The sequence below is a fragment of the Heterocephalus glaber genome, unplaced genomic scaffold, assembly GCF_053883595.1.
Source record: "Heterocephalus glaber isolate CG9 unplaced genomic scaffold, H.glaber_assembly_v1.0 deba00001788, whole genome shotgun sequence".
NCBI classification, from domain to species: domain Eukaryota; kingdom Metazoa; phylum Chordata; class Mammalia; order Rodentia; family Bathyergidae; genus Heterocephalus; species Heterocephalus glaber.
Genome location: NW_028258471.1, coordinates 2,045,291 through 2,067,324, shown reverse-complemented (window position 1 = coordinate 2,067,324; position 22,034 = coordinate 2,045,291). Strand labels below are relative to the sequence as shown.

At 43.4% G+C, this 22,034-nt stretch overlaps 1 protein-coding gene across 1 annotated transcript in view; it reads right to left on the bottom strand.

Annotated features, from left to right (window-relative positions):
- Nucleotides 1-5,540: 5,540 nt before the first annotated feature.
- Nucleotides 5,541-22,034, bottom strand: part of Znf366 (zinc finger protein 366) — a 72,950-nt gene continuing 56,456 nt past the window's right edge. The window contains 3 exon segments of the mRNA XM_013068495.3: nt 5,541-14,478; nt 14,481-14,942; nt 17,928-18,102. Coding sequence (XP_012923949.2) covers nt 14,342-14,478; nt 14,481-14,942; nt 17,928-18,102 — 774 coding nt within the window. The 3' untranslated portion in view covers nt 5,541-14,341.

The following is a 22,034-nucleotide window of genomic DNA, read 5'->3' as shown; positions in this document are numbered from 1 at the left end:
GAATTTGTGGTACCCTTTTAGTTTCTGAGACATCTAATCTGGAAATTTGAAACTTGCTCATGACTGTTTTCTTTTCCTTTCAGCTGTCTTTAATGAAGTCATCAGATGGAATGGATCCCAGGCTCTGGGTTGTCTTAGGCCAAGTAGTACAGTAATTTCCTGGGGGTGGTTAGACAGCAGAGGGCCACACAATGTCTAAGAATGTGGTAAGAGTCAAAGTGGGAGAAGCCAAATTCCTGGTCCAGGGACTCAAGAACAACACAAGGAGAGAGCAGAAAAGACAGGAATAATAAGGAAGACCATTCTGCCAAGTGTAGGGCTGGGAGAACAGAGTTTTCTCTTTTTGTTTGTGTGAGCGACTCCCTGGAGCATGGGTAGGTTAATGTGGATTAAAGGGACTGGGAAGACTTAGTAAGAACTGCTGTTTCAGAAGAAAGAAATATGCTTCATTCTCTTGACCTGCAGCAAAGTAAACATCAAGAGCTTCTAGAACCCCAGTCAAGAGTGCTCCTTGTAGTGAGCAGAAGCTGAAAAGTCAATGGCATTGTTTTCCTCATTATACCCAACCCAGCAGCCATCCTGGACATCTACATCAGTCTTGAGGATGGTAATGTTGTGGGGGTTCATTTGAAGGACTGTTTAGCTGTGCTGTGTACTCATTTGGAAGTGGCTTTAAGATTACTGGAGATCAAATCTGATGACAACAGTGAGGTTGGGGTCATCAACTCATCCTTGGTACCACTCTCACCGTGGAATCACTTTACTCTGCCGATGGCTAAGGTGCACTAGGAAAGTTGCAGAGAAGACCTGTGAAAAGATGTTTGTAGAGGAGGACCTGGGGCAATGGGAGAGGACAGGACACACAAACAAACTGCCACACTGCCTGACTTCAGCAGAAATAATATAAATTATTTCAAGGAGATACAATTCAAATTTCCAGGCTAATTTCATTTTTATCTATGTAAGTAGGAAAATAATGAAAATAATGATGAAGGGAAAAACTATAAGAGGAAAGAGATTATTTCATCTTTTCAGGGAAAAGGTGGAAGAATTCATCACTAGCTAAGTCTAAAAGGGATATTGAGGAAATAATGATAACCACACATTCTCCATGCTCAGTCTGGACTTAATAAGAGAAAACAGACAGAAGCCCCAGTCAACGGGAGACCAATCTGGGCCATAGAGTTTCCTCCTCTGGAGGCCAACAGAACAGGAGAGAATATTTTTCTAAGGTAGCTTAGTTCCTGCTCTCAAAAGTTCACACTACCTCTCTGTGCCTCAGCACCATAAGCACAGTCACTGTGGAGAGAAGGGGAAGATTATGATGCGGATTCATAGCAATGTGTCTTTTTAATTTTGTGTTTATTTTTGAGATAGGATCTTGCTATATAACCCAGACTGGCCTTGAACTTGTGGCAATCTTTCCACCTCAGCCTCCTGAGTGCTGGGATTACAGATGTGTGCTGCCATGCCTGGCTGGAACAGGTCTTTTATTGTAATACATTTTTTAAAGTTTAAATATTCACTGTAGTTTTCAATCACATCTCCTATACATTATGAACAAAAGGCCGTGCCTGAATGATTTGGGTTTCTCATTATCATCACATAATCCTGAAATCCTGAGTGGGTGTTTTCATTTGTTTCCACAGAAACCACACATGTAATTATGTGTATCCAGTGTTTTAGTGACTTTCAAACTATTTTGACCATTTTTACCAGCAGCAAGAAAACCGTTGAGGATGTAATTTACTCAACCATCCTTTAATTTCTCTATATTTTTTTAAAAAGTCTCACCAAAAGCACCTAGCCTTATTATGGATAACACTCTCTGATATTCTCGATTCTAATCCATTCCATTTTGTAAAACTACTGGCCTCTGCCCACTTCAATTCATGGTCCCTTAATGAATGGATCACAACTTGTTGTTTCAAAAATACCATTGTTGATGGCAACCCACAGGGCTGAGGCACCATTCAGCTGTTTGCCTTGTGCAGTAAAAATGTTAAAAGCCATTGCTATTTTTTTTGGTTGCTATTTTTCCTTTGAAAGTTAAAAGTTATCCCAGCTAAGTGTATTGGAAGCAGCACCAGTCTGAGACTTTCTCAGAAGTCTGCATTAATGCCCCTTCATTTGGAGCCGGCACTGGGGACACTAGCAAGCGCATCTGGCACAGCCATTCTGTGTGACAGGCTGTCATAGTTGGAGAGGGGTTTTCCCTCCAGATATGGCTCCCAGGAAGGGAATGCAAATGCCTGTGAGCCCTGGCTAGGAATCCTCATCCCCACCTCCCTGGCAGTGTGGCTGGTGAGACGCAGAGTGTTCTGTTGGATGCGGAAGCCTGGGGAGTGTCCAGGAAGTGGGGCAGAGGTGAGAGCCTCTTCCAGAGTTCAAGTCCCTGCTTCACAGTAGTGTCATTGATCTCACACTTGTATTTAGGTCTGTTCAGGGGGACAAGGGAGGGAACTGACATGGTTTGTGAGTCACATGTGTGTCCAGCCCTGCTCTGGGCATATTCTTATGTGATCGCTGTGGTAAGTACAAGAACTTAAACATTGAGTACTTATTTTGCATTAGCAGTTTACTAGTATTATCCCATTTCACTCTCATAACACTATAAGGTAGATGCTATGTGACTCCCAATTTGGCAAGTGGAAAACTGAAGCTAAGAGAGATAGAGCATGATTTCTCAGGGTTACCTCGCTAGTGTGAAATCCAGCCAGGACCAGAGCTTGTTCTCATGGCTGCCACCCTGCCTTCTCCCTATATGAGAGGTGGGAAATTGGCTCAGAAGGATTAAGCTGTGTGTTCAAGTTTCCACAGCCAACCAGTGGCAGAGCCAGTGTCCATGAAGAATCTTTCTCGATGTCACCACCATGGTTCTTTATTAGAATTTCTCAGCTCTGCTGCCTCCTGGGTCCACTGTGACCTGAAGGAATTTAGGGGAAAAGTGGTTGCTCTAGGGGCGCAACATCACAGGTGCAGAAGTATAGGCCTGCTGGGGGTGGAGGGTGGACAGAGAGTGTCTCTGATTAATTATTCTGTAACTTCAGACAAATATGCAAGCTTTTGGGCTTTTCCGAGCTTCCCAAGGATCAAAACTAAAGGTATGAGGGGTTGAAATCTTTTAAATTGACTGTAAATGTAAGAATTGACTCTTAATCTCTTCTTGAACCATGTACCTTATGAGAGGCCAAGAGCAATGTCATACTTCATTGCTTACATAAATGGAAAATAACTGCTGTGGCAGGAACCATGTAACACAGTTCTTAGAATACTGAGTGCTCATGTCCTTCTCCACTGTTATGTTATAGAGCCCCAGGAAAGGAATTTCTAATGCAGGGAAGACATTTAAAATGCGAGGGAGGGGACAAGTGTCTGGACTGGCAACTGAAGGCATCTAAATAATTACTGTAGTTGTGGTTAATACTATTCCTAGGCAATTCTTGGGAGTAGAATTCTAAAATCATTGCCTCAACAGGAACTTAATTATTATGCTCATAATTTGGGAACCTTATATATGACAGATGCATAAAGTTGTTGTTTTTTAGTGTGGCCATATCGGTGGCCTCTGTATAGAGTGGCCTTCTGATAATGACCTTGCCACACTGTCAGATTGTTTAAGACAGGCTGTGTCTGTCATGATCATTCAGCATCTCCAGAGCCAACCCAGCAGTGTCTGCCACACAGCAGGTGCTCCATAACCATTCACTGAATGAATAAATGGTGTTGTTGATCTTCTTGTTTTGACTTCAAGTGGAAAAGTCACAGGTGGCAAATTCTACAGACACAAATTTCGGACTAAATATGAAGGTTTTGGTGAATGTACACTGTTCCATATTTTCAGTGGCTAAGTATAGGCTTTGATCACTGACTCACATGAGTACTAACTTAGCCTTACTGGCTCTTTCTTTCTAAAGAAACAAGCAAAAACCCCACAGGGTTTTTTTTTTTTTGGTTTGTTTCTTTGCTTGCTTTTTGAAGTTTTTACAGTTTAACATTTGCAAGCATGGACGGATAGTGGTTTGCAACTTGAATCCTGGTTGGACACATGTTCTCTCATTTCTGTGGCACCTGCATCATCTGCTCCTCTCTCCTACCCCCGCCTCCTCACATGGAAGATGGACAAGTCCTAGGAAATATTCAGATTCATCCTCTTTGATACAAGTTTAAGCCAGGTCAACCAAGGCCATGGTCAGCTTGCTACAGCTATTAGGTCATCTTGTAATATAAGGTCAAGGGAAAATAGAATCGAGGGCCAAAAAAAGAAAACAAAATAGTTAAACAGAAGAAAACATGTTATCTGGAATAAAAGCTTCTATACAAAACCCATATGGGGTCCTGGTCCTTCTGAGGATCCAAAGAATGAAACAATAGCAAAATAATAGGAATAAGAGCCACATAAATCACTGGGGGATGTGGTTTCTACTCACAAGGATATAGCTCCAGTTCATCCTTTATTTTCATTCTTATATTCACAAGAAACAATGGGGAGATTACAATAATGTGACTCTCAGCATCAGCAGCTGAATAGATAAAGGATTTTCAATGTTTTCATTAAAAAGTCTGAGCACAGTAAGAAACCACCTCACACCCATTAGAATGGCATTTACTTTAAAAATTGAAAATAAGTGTCATTGAGGGTGTGGAAAGAATGAAACCCTTGTGCGCTGGTGGTGGGAATGTAAAATGGTGTGGTTTCTGTGGAAAATGGTTTGGTAGTACCTCAAAAAGCTAAACACAGACTATGTGACTCAGCAATTCCACTTCTACGTTATAACCAAAACTGAAATACAAAGAATTAAAAATTGGGACTTTGGTATTATTCTCAGTAGCCAAATGTCCACAGATGGATAAGTGGTTGAACAAAATGTGGCATGTCCTTACAATAGAATATTATTCAGCAATAAAAAGGAATGGCATTCTGTCACGGGCTGCAACATGGACAGACCTTGAAAACATTACGTTAAGTAAAATAAGCCAGACACAAAGGACATACGGTATGATTCCACTTATGTGAGGTACACAGCGTAGTGTAGTCCAATTTGGAATTAGAATAGGGATTATTGGAAGCTGAGGAAAGAGAGAGTTATTGTTTAATGGGTACGGAGCTTCTGTTTGAGATGATCAAACATGTTAGAAATGAAAAGTGCCAGTGGTTGTACAATATCACCAAGTAATGTCACCGAATTTTACATTTAAAAGTGATTAAAATGGTACATTTTATGTTTTGTATTTTTTACTACAATAAAAATACCTTGTAAATTATGAATACACAGTATTGATTATATTTACCATGTTGCACAGCCAGCACTAGTTCCTCCATTTCTCCACAGTCTAGATCTTCCATGGCACAGAACAGGGGAGGTGGGAGCTGCCGATGTTGCTGGCCCAGCAGGGCTATGGGTGGTGGGAGCTGGCGATCCCCAGAGCAGCCCTCCCACAGCTCAGAGACAGAGGTGTGGGAATGGAGCTGTGCAGGGCTGGGACTGGTGGAGCAGTGACTTTGCTGCCCCCCCACCCCCGCCCCACAGGATGTAGCTCTGCCCGGAGTTGCCACTTGGTTGTCAGGCCCCATGGAATCCTCTTCCATAACATCAAGCTGGGTGAGTGGAAAGGTGCTGCCCTGCCTTCATTGTCCTGGCCTCACATTGTTCCTACCGATATCTGTACATTTTGTTGCGTAAACATTTCTTGACTTGTTGGAAGCCCTTTGGTCAAGCATCAAAGATTTTAAGTAATAGTCTTGCTAATTTCTACCAGTTTAATCCTGTGTCCTCTGGGGCATTGGTTTCTGGGATCCTCACAAGACTATTCTGGAAGTGCCATCCCATCCCATTCCCAGACTCTTTTCCATAGAATTTTAATGAACCATTGTGGAAAAGATGCATAGTTTTGAATAGCGCACATCCCCTTGAAGGTAAATTCATGGATCCATCTTAGATTCTTCTGACAGTGTCCTGGGGAGAAGCAGAGAGAGTAGCTACATTTGCTGAAGGTGGTGTGGTGGTGGCCACGACCGTTGCCCACAGAGCTAATTGTTGGAATGAGGCAAAGCGTTTGAGTAGATAACCCTGAGATCAGAAGTGAGGAAAGTAAGGGCCCGAACAGCGTGGGGGCATCCAGATCTCTTGGAAACACAAGCCTTGTAAAATCCCGACAAGCACCACTGTCTATACACAGGGCATTCAGATAGTGACTTCTAAGGGGGTTCCAGCCTGTCACCGTGCTTGCTTTAGAGAAATGCATCATTAGGTTTAATAACTGCGTATTGAATGTCCCCTGGGAGGCTGACATTGTAACAATCTAAGTTTCTGTTTAACTTTGCTTTGTATAACTTTGTATAATTTTTGCTTTTTCTTCCTATAAAGGCTATGCCATTGCCAGGGATTTCATATTTATTTTCAATTGGTTTTTACAGTGTTGAAGAGGCAATTGACTCAATTCTGTACATACAGAAACTTACAAAATTATGGCTATTTTAAATATTATTCTGACTCAGGTAAAAAGGGAAGAGAAGTATTTTTCTGTTTTTTTTGGTTTTCTCTAGACTTGCTACATGTCAGAAGAGAAGCTGTCCTTGAAGAATAACAAATGGCACAGGGACTGTTTCTCTAAAGCTAGGATGATTAATAGATTTTACCTCATCTATCCCCTCATTTGACAAAGGCTGGAGACAGGTTTCATTATTACTATTTTCTAAAAGACACAAAATTCCTTAATAGGATGAATTGCTACACTGAAACCAATATCCTTGTAATTCTTTTAAATGTGTCTTAATGTATCTATCCATTTTTCTTCCACAGGCCATTTGTTTATTAAGATCCACTCTGTGAAAAGACTCACACTGCGTATTTCAAACATCAGTTAAAGAGGATTCTTCAGGTATGATGCCAGAAATCTTAATAGCCCTCCCTTTCACTTTGCCTCTGTGATTTCTGCCAAGTCCTGCCAACACCTCACCCTCTCAGCCACCTTGCCCAAGTGCGGTCTGAATAGCAAGGAGACTTCTACTTGGATATATTGTTTGGGTCAAGTTCAGAGTGTGTTCTTCTGGCTTCTTTCATCACCAAATAAAGATGGAGGGCAGAGGTCAGGGTAAACATGTCAGAGAGATAAAGGACAAATGGAGATCTTTGACTCAAAGACTCTAGCTCCTTCACTTTCTCTGACATAGAAATCATATTCATCCCACACTTCCTACTTCAGATCACTTTGGTACAACCTGACAATACAGCAGATACACAAGAACTTTTCCCACATCACACTACAAACACAGCCACCCTCTCCGGGGAACATCAGAGAAACTTCTGGGCTTCCACTTCCCTTCCATTTGTTTGAAGGATCAAGAGAACATAGCTCCATTTTCAACAAAAATTAAAAAGGAAAATCATGAAAAGAGCCAACCTCCTCTCTTTTTTTTCTCCCTTAATATATTGTTGAATCTAGGGAAGAGGAAACAGTGAGCGCCACTGATACTGAGTCCCCAGGGATGCCAAAAGGGTCACTCCCCAGCTATCACAGGAGCAGGTCTTCCTCCACTTGCAGAGGGAGTTTGGAACAGGCGTGGAAGTAACACTCAGCTCTGCTCTAATGGGCAATAAAATAAAATAAAAATGTAAAAGTTCCACAGTGCTTCAGGGAACCAGGTTGTGTTCACACCTGGGTTTGCACAGGGCTGGCAAGTTTTTAGCTTTGAGGCTTTGGAAATTTGAGAAAGGAGATTTGAAAAATCATTAGCCATGTTCCTGCTGGTCTCTGCAGGCTGGCTAAGAACTGTGTGTTCCTTAAGGGCAGGAACAAATTCCTTCCACATGTTTTTGTTTTTGTTTCTTCTTGAGGTGTTGTCAGTAGTGCCTTAGGCCAATTGACTCTGGAACTAGAAACGTGACAATATCTTGATTATTCTGCACTGTGGCTATATAAACCACACTGGGTCAGATTTTCCAGAAAACAGGACTGTCACCCTTTGAGAATTACATTTTAAAAAATGGAAATGTGTTTGGACTCCACTTAGTTAATACACATGGTAGAGATGATTAGTTTGCCTTTGATAATGCAAGCTCATGATCATGAACAGATTATTGTACTCTTGGATCACAGGTGGCCTCAGGAGCTATGGAGATGCAAAGAACTCTGCAGCCTCACTGCATGGTATTGGGGTTCTAGTCCCTTTTGTTGATCTTCTGATTTTCTAACCCTAGGTTCATTTGTCTTTCCTTTTGCCATTTCTTTCTAGCATCTGGGTCTGAGAAACTATTGCCTTCTTCAGTTTTTTTTTTTTTTTTTTGGTACCAGGGATGAACTCGGGTCCTGGCGCTTGCACAGCAGGCGATGAAACCACTGAGCTAAATCCCCTGCCCGCCTTCTTCAGTTTTAACTATTTATGCCTCACCAACTGTAACCTAGTTCAAAACTGAAAGGCAGACCTGATTCTACATACTTAGTACACTATTTAGTAAGTATGCTGTCTTGCCAACGAAGTAACAAGCATAGGTATTGTGAGAGCTGTAAAAATCTAATTGATCCTGTTTGTTATTATATGAGGAGATGAGCTTTTTATATCAAGTGGCATTTTGTTTTGTACTTAGAAAAATAGGCATATTATTATTAAAATTTGCCTTGAGTATAAAGTGAATTGGGCTCCCAAAAGGGACTTGGGTCCACCCACTTCTAAATTCTTTGCTACCTTCCTAGTTCAGGCCAATGCTCTCTGTCATAGGACATTAACATTGCCTCTTCACTGTCTCTCAGCATCATCCTCTACACTAGAGCTGGAATGAGCTTTCAAAAATGGGAATCTCATTTTTTCACTTCCTTACTTTCTTTTAAAATTTTTTCTTATTAGTATACATAATAATTGCATTAGTTTTGGGGAATTGGTACATAAGTATCAATGGCTTTCCATGTCAGCCTCATATTGCATCAGTGTTCCTCTGCTGTCATGTCTGCTACACTGTATTCTCTCCTCAGTCATGCTCCTTTATACCACAGGACCTGGAGTGCCCCTCCTGCTTCCATGGCTCCCTCTACCCTTCACTTCTCAAACTAAATGTCACTTACTGAGAGAGGCCATTGGTGACCATTCCAATTAAAGGGTATTCACTGTTATCCACTGTCTAGCACAGTTCTGTGGATAGACCTATGGAAAAGAACACAAAGTATGAAAATCTTTGTATCACATCTTAATATCTATCTTGGAAGAGACATTCAGTAAGTTGGCATACAAAATGACCTTGCCAGTTGACTTCATTCAGTTTCTTTCAATAACTACTCCAGAGCTATTAGAACAAAGAACACATGAATGACGTAGTCACAGTGGCAGAGATGGAAGTTACACATCGGCTCAACAGCATGACCTGCATTTACCAGGCCCATTGCTGAGGAGTCAATATGCTAACCTGAGGACTGATGGTTACCTGCCAATATGACACCACTGCTCAAGAAGAGTGATCAGTCGTTAAGTATAAGGCTGAGTGTTTTGAGCTCCTTTCATCCCGAAGGATCAGCCGTTCACTGAAACATGAATAGACACATACTGGGTGGTAGTTTGCCTTCGCTGCTTATAAGAACTTAGCCAGCAATACTGCACAGGGGTGGGGTTTTTGAGTGCTGGTTCTGCTAGCACGGAATCACACATAACATTGTATCATGCTGCTGCCTGCCTTGAAACTGCAAGGTCCTGAGTTCAATCCCCGGTACCAAAAAAAAAAAAAGTAACTTTTATGGCTAGGATGTAGCTCAGTGGTACCTCACCTGCTTGGCAAGTGCAAGGTCCTGAGTTCGATCCCTGGTTCCAGAAAAAAAAATTGATTTGTCTATAACATGGTATCAAACTATGGGCTTCCCTTTACCGTAAATGAGGTGCAGAGATGGGCCCAGGGCCAAAGGATCTACTGGTTCTCTCATAGGTGGCCAGTTCCCTAGAGCTTCTTGGAGGACTCTGTAAGGGTAGGGTGCCAACCTCCGGGCATGCATTGGATCAAAGACTTTTATATAGTGCTAATTCTTCAGTAAGAAGGGTCCAGAGACCAAGGTGGAAATAGGACCCATCACTCTCAATGACACTTGGAGGGGTGGCTTTGTACTTCTTATCCCTGTAACCTGAGCTCTTCAGGGATATAAGCTCTTATCCTCAAAAAATATACACTTTCACCCAGGAACATAGAGAAAGTATCATTAAATTATAAGCTACACCTGTCACCTGGGGATTTTTGTCCTGTCTCCAAAGACTAGCAGACAAGGAGAGGAGTTGCTGTCTTGGCAGAGATAACTAGTCTGATCATTGGGAAGAAGTAGGGCTGTTTCTACTCAATGGCCCAGGGCAGAATAGTATGGAGCCTGGGAAACTCACTTGGCCTTCCTTTGGCACTTATTTGACCACCTGTGACTGCAAAAGGCACATGTCCTAGTCAGTTTGGGCTACTGTGATAAAATACCACAGACTAGGGAGCTTAAAGCACAAGCATTTGGTTGCCACGGTTCTGAAGGCTGGAGAGTCTGAGATCCAGGTTCAGGCAGGTTTGATGTCTGGTGAGGGTTAATTTCCTGGCTTCCAGACAGCTATGTTACCACAAGGCAGAGAAAGAAAAGGGGTGGTGGTGGGGAGAGATGATCTCTTCTTATAAAGAATGAATTTTTCTGAATAAGAAAGGACAGGATGAGTAAGGTGTCACTTGCCTGCAGATGGGCTGAAGTTCATTAATCTTTCCTGAAGTTACGAGAGAGGCAAAATCTGACACCCTTTTCCCCCTGGGGCTGAGGAGCCAGCCACTGGCACAGTGATATGCAGGAGTGAAGTGCTGACAACAGTACATCTTTGCAAAATTTCAGGTACTTGTAAATAATCAACTCGGTTTTTTCAACATGTCTTTATTTGCTTAAATTAACAAAATATAGGTTACAACATGATACTTTCAGGTAAGCTGCCTTTTCACTAAAGCACAAAGTAATATTCACAACTTGGTTTGCTATATACTTGGAGTTTTACTTTTTAAATAGAAAGCCAGAATTCTGTACAAAATCAACATTTGGTGTAATGTTGTCCAAAATATGCAAAGGATTTTAAATGTTAGTTCTGTTACATTTTGCTCTAGCAAAGCAGACAAAGATCATAATTCAAAACACAATGTTAGTATTTTATTAAATGCCTTCAGGGCTTAATAAATACAGTATGCACATTGAGCCTTTTCATGTGGTTAATCATATACCAATATACCTGTTACTCTTTGGGTTTATGAGAGGTTAGCTTCAGTCTCATGGCCAATGGGGAATCAAATTTTTAAAAGAAGAGAATGAAAGAGGAATTGAAAGGCAATGAGAGAGCTAATTATAGGTCCAAATATAACGGGTAAAACAAAAATATACCAGTTGGCTTGTGTGTTGGTGGTTCCAGGTGACAGTGGTCAAAGCCTGGAAAGTATTTGGTCCTGATCTATTTTCAGAGTTTCACAATGTAATGAAGATGGTGGCCTTGGATGCTGGTAACCTTGAATGACCTTGTTCCTTCGTTCTCTGGTGAGGGCCCCAATAGATTCAGGCCCTCATTCTGGTTAATCAGCTTATCAGGCAAGGCGGGCAACCATTCACTTAGCTCTGTCCTCACACACAGGGTGCTCATGTAATTTATTACACAAACTGTGATACTTTTGAGAGTTAAGGCAGCACTAGTATTAATTACCCTAAAAGACCACAGATGTAAACAAGGGTTGGCCCAGGCAAACCGCCAGGTTGGTTAGTCAATGTATAAAACTAAGGTTTTATCCTTGGGCCCCAGAAATTCAGTGCTAACCCAGTCCCCAGGTTAGAGCTCATTAAGTCTCTCATATCCAGAGTTAAAAACTAAACACAGGCCTCAGAGCACACTGCTCAATAAAATTTTTGTTACTTTCCCTAGACCTCTTCTTTCTCTAAATGAAATTCTACTAAGAATGCTAATACATGAAACTGACAAAATGAGCCACTTTGACTGGAGCAGGCATGAAAGCTGTGTTTCTCCCTCCTCTAACAGCTCTGCAGGGGCAGAACAGGGCTCTCTGGCCCCTCAAAACACAACTGGAAAAACCACCATTTTGGACCATGCTCTCTCCAACTCCACATTAACTGGTTCCTCAAACACTCTTTCAGGATTTGTTTTGATTGGAAAGGACTGGACCCTACCTCTCTATGTTTTCCTGGCTCCTATTCCAGCCAGGAATTTTGCAGCACATGTGGTCAGGCACAGCACATAGTAGGTCCTCAATGGGTGGCTGCTGAACGAATACACATCCAACAGACCCCTGAGAGCTGGTGGCCTCTTCAAAAAGCACTCTGCCAGCTTCCTGGCCATCATCATCAAAGACGCCTATGAGCTATATTCACAGTGAGTGGAACATGGCCCTCTGAGCACTTGGAACCGTTCTTGGCTCAGAGTTGTACTTACAGCGGCAGAAGCCCACAATGTTCTCTCCATCCTCTCCTTTGCAGGTGCTCTGACCTCAGACCGTAGGTGGCAGTGGGAAATCTAAGCAGCTGTAGCATTCCATGGTAGCACTGATGCTGAAAGAAGGGATTTCAGGATGGTGGCAGGAGAAATGGTCCGTGGCTGCCAAAGCACACAGGTGAATGAGGAAGGCAAGATGGGGCTGATGGGGAGGCACCAATGTTGAGAGGAAAAGCCAGCATCCAGCCTATGGAAATGGACCTGGTCTTCCAACGAAATGTCCTGGCAAGTGTGGGATGAGGGGAAGCAGAGTAATCAGCAGTACCTTGCTCTGCAAGTAGGGACTGAAAGCCTCAGCAAGAGGCAGGGTTTATATAAATGCAGACACAATCCTGTCAGTTGTCACCGTCCCTTGTAGGCAGCCTCCATTAGTATCACTTTACACAGTGTCAGCGCCTAAGTAAGGCCACCTGCAGGGCCCAACCCACCATTTCTGTCCCCCACAATCATGGGTCCAGCATCTGGGCAGGAAAAGTGAGTCCCCATAGGGCCAGTTATGCATCATTCAGCATATGAAGTGGTCAGGAACATCATAGGCATTGTGTTCTAGTCCACAAAGTGTGTATCTGTACAGTGGTGGTGGGGGGATGTCCTGGTCAGTCTCTTACAGAGCAGGTGTGCAGGACTGAGTCAGCGTGATGATTGTCGGTCTCCTGTCCTCTACCTCAGGGCTCAGAGTCACTCTGAAGCCAGGAGCAGAAATATTTCTGGAGTCTCTGAGAGTGGGTTCCAGGAGATACAAAAATGGGTAGGTGCTTTTCGAGCCTAGTGAATCTTTTTCAATCCTGGCTGCACATATTATAGGTAACAATTTGGAAACTACCAGTGCAGGGGCTCCTTCTATACCATTAAATCAGAATCTTGGAGTAAGGCCCTGGCTGTGGTATTTTTGGAAAGGCTCCCCCGGATGATTGTAATGTGTAGCCAGCATTGAGAATATGGTCCAGGTTTTCAGCATAGTAATCAGCTGGTGATTATTCTAACACCCCCAAATAAGTCAGAGCTTGTTTCAGGGAGAATTCCTTCACCCACCCCTGAGCTCCAGCTTCACCAGTGACAGCTCTCCCTGAAGCTGCTCTCTGGGGCGTGAGGCTTCAGAGTAAAACAGCAGTGGCCTCCAGGAGGGGACTCTGCTTAGGACACAAGACTTCAGTTTGAGAAGCCAGGGCCCCCAAGCGTTGCCCAATCATCTGCAGATTGCTCCAAATGCCCCACTCATGAAAGGAGCTGAAGCAGATGAGAGAGATTCACGTAGGAAACTAAGTGTTGCTATTTCCTCTTAGTGAAAACTGTTCATCTTCTTCTTAGATTTTTATTATACTTCTGCAGTGGCTACTTGAGAATATCCTTTTCAATAGCTCACCTGTCTGTGTCATTTCCAGTATTTTTGCTTATGTAATAAAGGCTATTTCTATATATACAACTAATAATATTTTCATTTCACTGGAAAAATATAACTTTCACGAATTCAGCTAAATAGTTATTGACAAGGTAACATGTCAAGCACCATTGTTTTACAACTAGAAAAAAACCATGTATTGCATATTAATCAAAGGAAAATAGAATGTCTAAAAGCACCTCAGCTATGATGAGACATCTAGAAGAATATGCACAGTTTATTACATGGGAGGGAGATGCATAAAGTAACACTGAAGCCCCTGCATGTGGGTTTTAAGACTGAAGGGCCCAAGGAATGGCCTGAGAAGCAACTACATTAGCTAGGACGGACCCTGCTCATTTAGTCTGAGTCACTTGTAAACCCCAGTGCCCTTTGACAGTCTTCAGTGAATGGCAGTGCATGCAGAAAGCTGTACTTGCACGGCCTAGCTCTCATCTTCCAAATGTAATTTTAAAACTGTCCACTCAGATACCCAAAAGCACTGCTTGTTTTTCCATTTTCCTCTCCGGTAATTCTTTTACACTCTCATCTCTGTGCTTGAAGTCTAAGTAATCAGAAAAAGAGGAACCCTGCTGGCCGCTCTGAAAAACCCTGAGGCTGGGCGCTCCTCCCTGCGGGTCCCCTCTGTCTCCGCCTGCTCCAGGCTGCCTTCTGCCCCGTGGGTGTCCTCCGCTTGCTCTTCTTTAGTCACATCCTCCTCCTTTTCCTCCTCCTCCTCCTCCTCCTCCTCTTCCTCTTCCTCCGCCTCCTCTTCCTCCTCCTTGCCGGCTTCCCCTCGCCCCTGGAGGGTCCACTTGGCCTTGGTGGACAGATCTTGGGGCACACAGAGCTGCTGGCTCTGGGGGCACAGGCTGGGGCTATAGGGCTCCACTTCGCAGCAGTTTTCCTCCTCCTCCTCCTCTTCCTCCTCTTCGTGGCAGGGGCTGCCTCGGGCACTCTCCCCATCCGACTGGAACACAGCCCCCTTTGGCCCTCTCTTCTGTGAGAGGTCAAAAGGCTCCTCCTGCTCCAGGCTTCTCAGGCCACCCGCGGTCTGTGCCAGGGCCATTCTGCCCCTTCCCAAACCTGTGAGAGCAGAGCAAGAATTTAGGAATCCAGAAAAAGCAGTGGAGAGGGGCAGTGAGTGGGTGGGTATGTGAGGAGGGGGTGCCTAGGGCTTTTCACGTGTTCTGATTGTACACCTTAAAAATAGGTAATTCCCAGTAAGGAGGTGGACATGGGAGGCCTGTCAGTGTCTAAATCTGTATACTCCTTTTAAGGTGAATTTGGCAACAAGCAACAAAAGCTTTAAAAAGAAGCTTTGCCTTAGCAGTGACACAACTGAGAATTTAAATGATGAAAAACAGGCAGGCAGGAGCGTAGAATGTATGTGTAAGGATGCTCATCACCACATTTTTTATTACAGTGAAACTGTGAAAAAAATTTGGTATTTAAGTGTCGGTTAACACATAACAGTACATCCACACAGTGAAGTATGTATAGATGTAGAGGTGATATAGAGATCTACTAAAGATCATAAAATGTATTCTCCATACATTTGAAGTGTATATATATTTACATATATTATATATAAATATATATCAGACTCAATTCTATCTTTCTCAAAAAACATCTGGAAGGATGTGGTGGTTAAGCTTCACTGGGACAATTTAATTGGCTTGGGAGCTGCCCTAAATTAATAAAGCCTGTTTCTGGGTGTGTCTAGGTGTGCCATGGAGGCGTGGCCTTGGGGATTGATCTGGTCCCTGGCCCCTCCTCTCTGGCTCTCTTCCTCTGTTCTACTTCCTGGCTGCCAGGAGCTAAGCAGCTTTGCTCTACCACACCCTCCCTCCATGACATTCCTGCCTTGGAGCCAGGAGACGAAGGACTGAATCCTCTGAAAATGTGAGCTGAGCCAATAAAACCTCTTCTCCTTTAAGTTTTAGGTGTCAGGAAAGTTGACTGGTACAAAGGATAGATGCCAAAAATCTCAAAATGGATAAACCCTGAGGTGGCTATTACATTTTCTCTTTACTTCTCAAGTATTTCTTATTTTTCACAGTAGGCATAGATTTTACTGTAAGGAAAAAAAGCAGCAACAGATATTTTCATATTGAAAAAAACAGATTCCACTAGGACCTGAGGAGGCCACTTCAAGATCATGGGCCCTGTCCAAGAGTATAGAGGGTACAGGGTTCCAAGAAGCTCCCAAAGCCCCTGTGTCTGACCACACATGCCCTGTACTGGGCACAGGGATTTGAGAGGGTCTCACTTTTGGTTTCAGTTTGGGGGCCTGTACCAATGGGTTTTGCAGTGGCCTAATAGACATGAAGTAGTTTTATTTCACCCCACTGTTAAGGCCTCTGACCGCAATGAGTCGACAATCAGGCTCTGAGGAAAGAGGCTGAGACTGGGAAGAGGAGAAAAAGGCAAAAAGTGGTCTGGACCGCTCAGGGTAGGAGCCTCAAGGTAGGAGCACCTCAAGGAAGGGCAGGGGCCCCTGAAGGCCAACCGCCTCCTTTCTGACATCCTCAGACAATGCAGCTGTCTCTCTGTCTTTTGCCCCAGTGGTGGAACAAACGTCACCTTCTCTGGAAAAATCCAGGCCTAGCTTGGGAAGTGGCTCAGGTAACTAGAGAGTCAATGAATAATTCAGGAAGAACACATTTTCAGGGAAAAGAAAACTTGCTTTTGCTTTTTTAACCAGAATTTTTTGAGGCTGGTGAACAAACTCCAGCCCTTGTTTGTGTTGGTTCCAGTTCTCTGTCAGCCAAGAGTCACCATAAACTCAGTGAATGTAGTGAAAAACCTGAAAGCTACAATTATTTTTTTCATGCTATGTGTACAGGCATGGATCTCAATTAAGAATCTGTGCTGATTTCACTACCTTTGTAAGCAGTAGACACAAGCAAATCACCCCTGGTTTTTGCCTAGAGTAGTGAGCACTGGCTTGATTCAGAAATCCTTGAGTTGGAATCTTAGTTCTGCCTTCAGACTTGCTGTCTGACCTGAAATAGCTTATATAACACCTTCGGATGTTGGTTTCCTCTTATATGCAGTGAAAATAATAGTCTCTTTTACGGATTTGTGGAGGTAACCAATAATGCTCCCAAAGCTCTATGCTTTGACCAGTAACAATGGTGGTCACAAAGCAGTTGAGATGATTTTGTAAATTCTACCCATGACTGTTTTATGTCTTCACACACAGACCTCCTGGAGGGCAAGGATGGCCTCATTCTCTCCAATCTGTCACTGTATCATGCTGGACAGAGGTGTGTTTACTGCCTATCAAAGGACTGGTTGGTTAGGTGAGAAGGGAGGAAGCCTGCTAATCAGTAGGCTTGGAACACGAACTTTTCACTGCTGAGGGCCCTGGGGCTGTGAAGATAAAGGAGGCAAGAACATTTCAAGTTCAGTGAAGATTCAGTGTGGGGGAGACAGAAAGCCCTACTCTGTGATTGAAAAGAAAATTTTCCTTGTGTGAACAAGGAGGGGGTCTTTGGCTGCTACAAACAAACACTTCTGCTGACAGCACAGCGGGCAGACCTGTTTTTAAAAAGGAAATCAAAACCACATGCACTTTAACAGCAATGTGATGAAGTGGCTATAATAAAGACTGTTGAGTCCGAAAGGTGTGCGTTCAAATCCTGACTCTGCCACTTTTCAGTTGAACTGTTTTGGGCAAATTAATCTCTTAAAGCCTTAGTTTCCTCATCTATAAAACAGAAACCTGAGAAGATCCTCTATCTGGGAGTGGCTGTGATGATTTAAGGAGCTAAGGCACCTGATGCAGTCTACAACAAAGAAACCAATACTGGCGCCGAGTGGCATCACCATCATGTTCCGAATTTACTCTCCATGACTTCCTTGAACTTATGGCCTTCGATATTAGCATTACATGTTTTTTAGTAAGATTTTAAGTCTGCTCCTGCTACTCCACTGTGGTCCTGAAAATTACATTCCTGTTTTTGATGAGAGTGATCCCTCAAAGCAACACCCCATAAAACTGAATTCCACTCCCGAGTGCTGCCCACTAAGCCCAGCAACGGGGGCTTCCTGGAGATGCACTACCTTGAGCGTGAAGGCCCCGCTCCATCACTCCGTGTTTGACCTTCATATGGCGAGTCAGGTTCCCCTTCAGGGTGAACTTGCTTGGGCAGTAGAGGCACTTGAAAGGTTTGCTGTCTGAGTGCAGGTGCATGTGGCCCATCAGGTTGTGCATCCGGTTGAATTCCTTCCCACACAGCTGTTGGAGACAGAGGTGAGGAGAGCACAGTCATCCTGCCAAGGATACCTGCCTCCAAGCCGAGGGACAACGTGCGGGGGACCACACCTGTTTCTACTCTGCTTGGACCTTGGTGTTTCAAACTGCTTCCAAGGAACATGCCCCCTGGAAGTCAGGGAGGGGCTCAGAGGTGGTGCAGGGAGGGGACATATGCAGGAGACAGGGGTTGGTGTTGTCCTGGGGATCTTTAAATGCAGGATAAAAATTGAAGAGCTTCTTTTGAATGCCACCTTTGCAAAGGAGGAGAGCTGATCTGAAAAAGTAGATTCTGGAACTAATTTTCTTTATTAATAAGGATATGATTACATGTTTAGTATTTATGAAGAGTCTATAACATGGAAGACATTCTAAGACTGCCAAGGAATAGCTTGATTCTCACACCAATGTTATGAGACAAAAGTTATGATCACACTCATCTAAGAGATAGGGAAACAGGGCTTAAGCTGCTCGGCCAACCCCACAGCTGGTGGGGCTGGACCTGGGATAAAAAATTCAGGCCACTGGACACCAGAGGTTATCCACCACTTCTACTGCATTCCCCCAACATGGCTCTTCTGTTAGACTGTATCAAGCAGTGTGTTTCTAAATTTTAATTTGCTAATCATTGGGATGAATTTCAAAGTTAAAAGAAACAAAGAAGCATCTAAGGAAGGGATGTGTCTTTCCTCTAGGTAGACATTTGAAGACATGAGAATACTCTCTCGGGAATACACAAAAGTCAACATATTTTATTCATTTCTTTTGTATAATTTCTCTCCACTTCCTTCCAACCACAGCAGAACCACAGCAGTGGTTCTCACACTTGTTCCAGGAGAGCAGCCCCTTCCTTTCAAAGGCACTATGTGTGGATTCTGGATTGAATTTTTATTAATGAAAGCAACATATTCTTCAGAGTTATGAGAGTTGAGCTGACTTGAAGGAATGGGCAGATTGAAAAAATGATGATTCTCTGAAGTTGGGTTGGGAGGATGCTGGGTGGTAAGAGACAGCCAGCCTGGGCTGATACATTTCTCACAGATAATCTACAGATGGGTTATGAGTGGTTGGTTCTGTATTTTTGAATAGTTCATATTTGGGGATTTTAAGTACTCATTCCCTTTTGCTTCCATACTAGCAACAGTGCCTGTGGCATCCTAGATGGGGTTGCAAGCTTAGCACCCAGAACACCACAGTCACTTGAACATGGCAACCCCAGAAAAGGATGAGGGGTTAATCTAGTTCCAACTTCCTTGAGAGAAGCAATATGTGGGATGAATACTTGTTTTCTTTTATTCTTTTGTTTTGTTTTATCCTGAACAGAGATAATTAAGATATCAATCTCCATTTTGGTAGAGTTATATTTATCAGCTTAGTATATCCATTTCTTTATTATGGCTAAAGAAATAAAGATTTGACTCTAGAAAGTCCACATTAGAGATTGTACATTTCCAGTCCCGGCTCGTTTTTAGAAAAAGTATATCTCTCTGGGTTTGTGGAATGGTTCCTGATTATTTGGAGAGATGCTGCTGGTGGCAGTTGCTGAGTGTGACCAGGACCTCTGTGAGTATAGTGTTTGTTTAAGCCGTTCTTGCTGGTAGATTGCAACACTCACAAAGGCTGTGTCTGCCCTTTTATTGTACCCCTTGCCTAGCTGATGCATCATGGGTCCTCAGTAAGAATCTGTTAAGTGGAGCATTGGTGCACACTGCAGCAGAAGAATGGATAGAAGAAAAATTCCCAAGTGGTGAATCACAAGGGACATAGGGGGAGAAGAGCTGAAGGCTGGAAGGTCAATTAGGCCACTGCACAAGTCCAGGCATGGATGAGGTCCTCTAGACCAGGCAGACGCCACTGAAAGGAAGGGATGAGTGCCTTCTGAACTTGCTCCCGGGATGGGAGAAATTCATCCTTGAGTTATATCTGTGGTTGCTGAGGTATAAAAAGCTGGACTGGCCTGAAAGGATTTTGTGCAAGGCGTGGAATTTTAGCCTACCCTTGAAGAGTCTGTAAAGTGTCCTTTGTTTTGACAAAAGGATAAAATCTCTCTCTCCCTCTTTTTTTGTGGCAGGTTCTCACTATGTAGTTCAGGCTGGCCTTGAACTCACTATGAAGCCCAGGCTGGCCTTGAACTCATGCTGATCCTCCTGCCTCAGCCTCCTGAGTGCTAGGATTAAAGACGGGTGGCACTTCATTTGTGTCAAGCTTATACCACATGCAAGTAACTGTCACTGTTGTGATAATGATCTTACCTACTGGGACCGGGGGCAGGACAGACTTTGCAAATCATGGGCCCCAAAGTCTGACCTACCACCTTGCCTGCTAAAAACTCCACATACAGAGGTGTGCGCTCATCACAACGGCTACCTCTGGGTGTCTTCTAGGTAATTCCTCAGGCTCAGGCAAGCTACCTTTTAGTGTATTTTTCTACTCTATTTTTCTGGCTCAATTCATTCAGTACTGAAATTATTTAAATATTTTAGTAATGGGGACATGATGACTTTAAATGATACTGTCCCCTACAGTCAAGACCTATGACCTCAGGGAAAGTCCACTGTGGCACATGACTGGTCAGCTACATTATCTTGTGTGGGGTTGATAAAAGAAATTGATTTTTGTGTGTTGCCAAAATTCAGTTTTACATACTAGAGTTATCCTGTGTAGTTTATTGTGGCCTGCTGTGTGCCAATGGAGAGCTTCTCCAGAGCTACAGGAGGTGTATCCACTCCAAAAGGTGTTTGGACCCCCAAATAGTGTCCCATGTAGCCTCGAGTGGAAGAGCCACCTCATTTTCTTTGCAAACAATCTCAGTATCAAGCACAGAGCCACACACATAGTGCACTTAATAATACCTAAGTACTCGAGCCGGGGATTTAGCTCAGTGGTTCCGCCACCTGCCTCGGAAGTGCAAGGTCCCAAGTTTGATACCCAGTACAAAAACAAAACAACTAAGTACTGTATTTGGTTGAAAGAATAAAACAAGTTAGAAAAATAGCATTACCCCATGCAAAATTCTATAAAGCAGCTATGACAATTCTCTTCCTTTCTCCCACTAAACCAAAACACATTAGTTTGCAAATGAAAATCCTTACTGGCAGAAGGATGGAGCCAATTAACTCTGGGTCTGGGACACCTGGGGCTCTATTCACATCTCGGGGGTAGGTATTTAGCTTCTTTCCCTCAGCCCCTGACCCTTCCAAGAAGCCCTCTAGTCCTTATCCAGAACACCTGGCCTCTTCATCTGCCTAGAAGATTATCTTCACATGACAATGACCAAGTGTGTAAAGATATTTTATGTCTCTGAAATTCACAGAGAAACCTCTCAGACTGTTGGTGAAGAGGGGCCAGAAAAAGAGGCTGGGCCAGCTAATGATAGCATCTTGAGTTCAAGTTTTAGATATAAGATCCAAGCAGAATCACTGCAGTCAGGGAGGGGAACTGGATTGGAAGGAAGAATGGCTGGGAGGGAGCTCCAAATTCTATTTTTTTCTCTGGGAGAAAGCAGCCATTTAAATTAAAGTCCTTTTAATCATGAGGTGTAAAGCCAAGAGCTTGCCCTGGTCAGAACGTGCTGGATCATCTCCTACCAAGGTCTGCAGACTTTAAAATAAATACTTTATTATATAGTTGATGGAGTGGTATAGACTCAGCTTTCATCTTTTTAAGAGGGGGTGGACCTCAAAGTTCAATTAAAAAGTGTGAAGGGCCTGGGCTCAATCTCCAGTAGAGTAGGCAGAGAAGCTGGAATGAACAGTCCAGTTCCACCAGTGCTGCTCATTAGAGAGGTAAAGCAGAGGGCATTCTGGTTGAGATGACCACTGGAAAGATGAAAGCTGAGATTTCTGAACTATCATTTAAAAACAGGCTACATGGTCATGAGGTTTTAAGATGACAGAACAGACAGACAGGTGATAGTA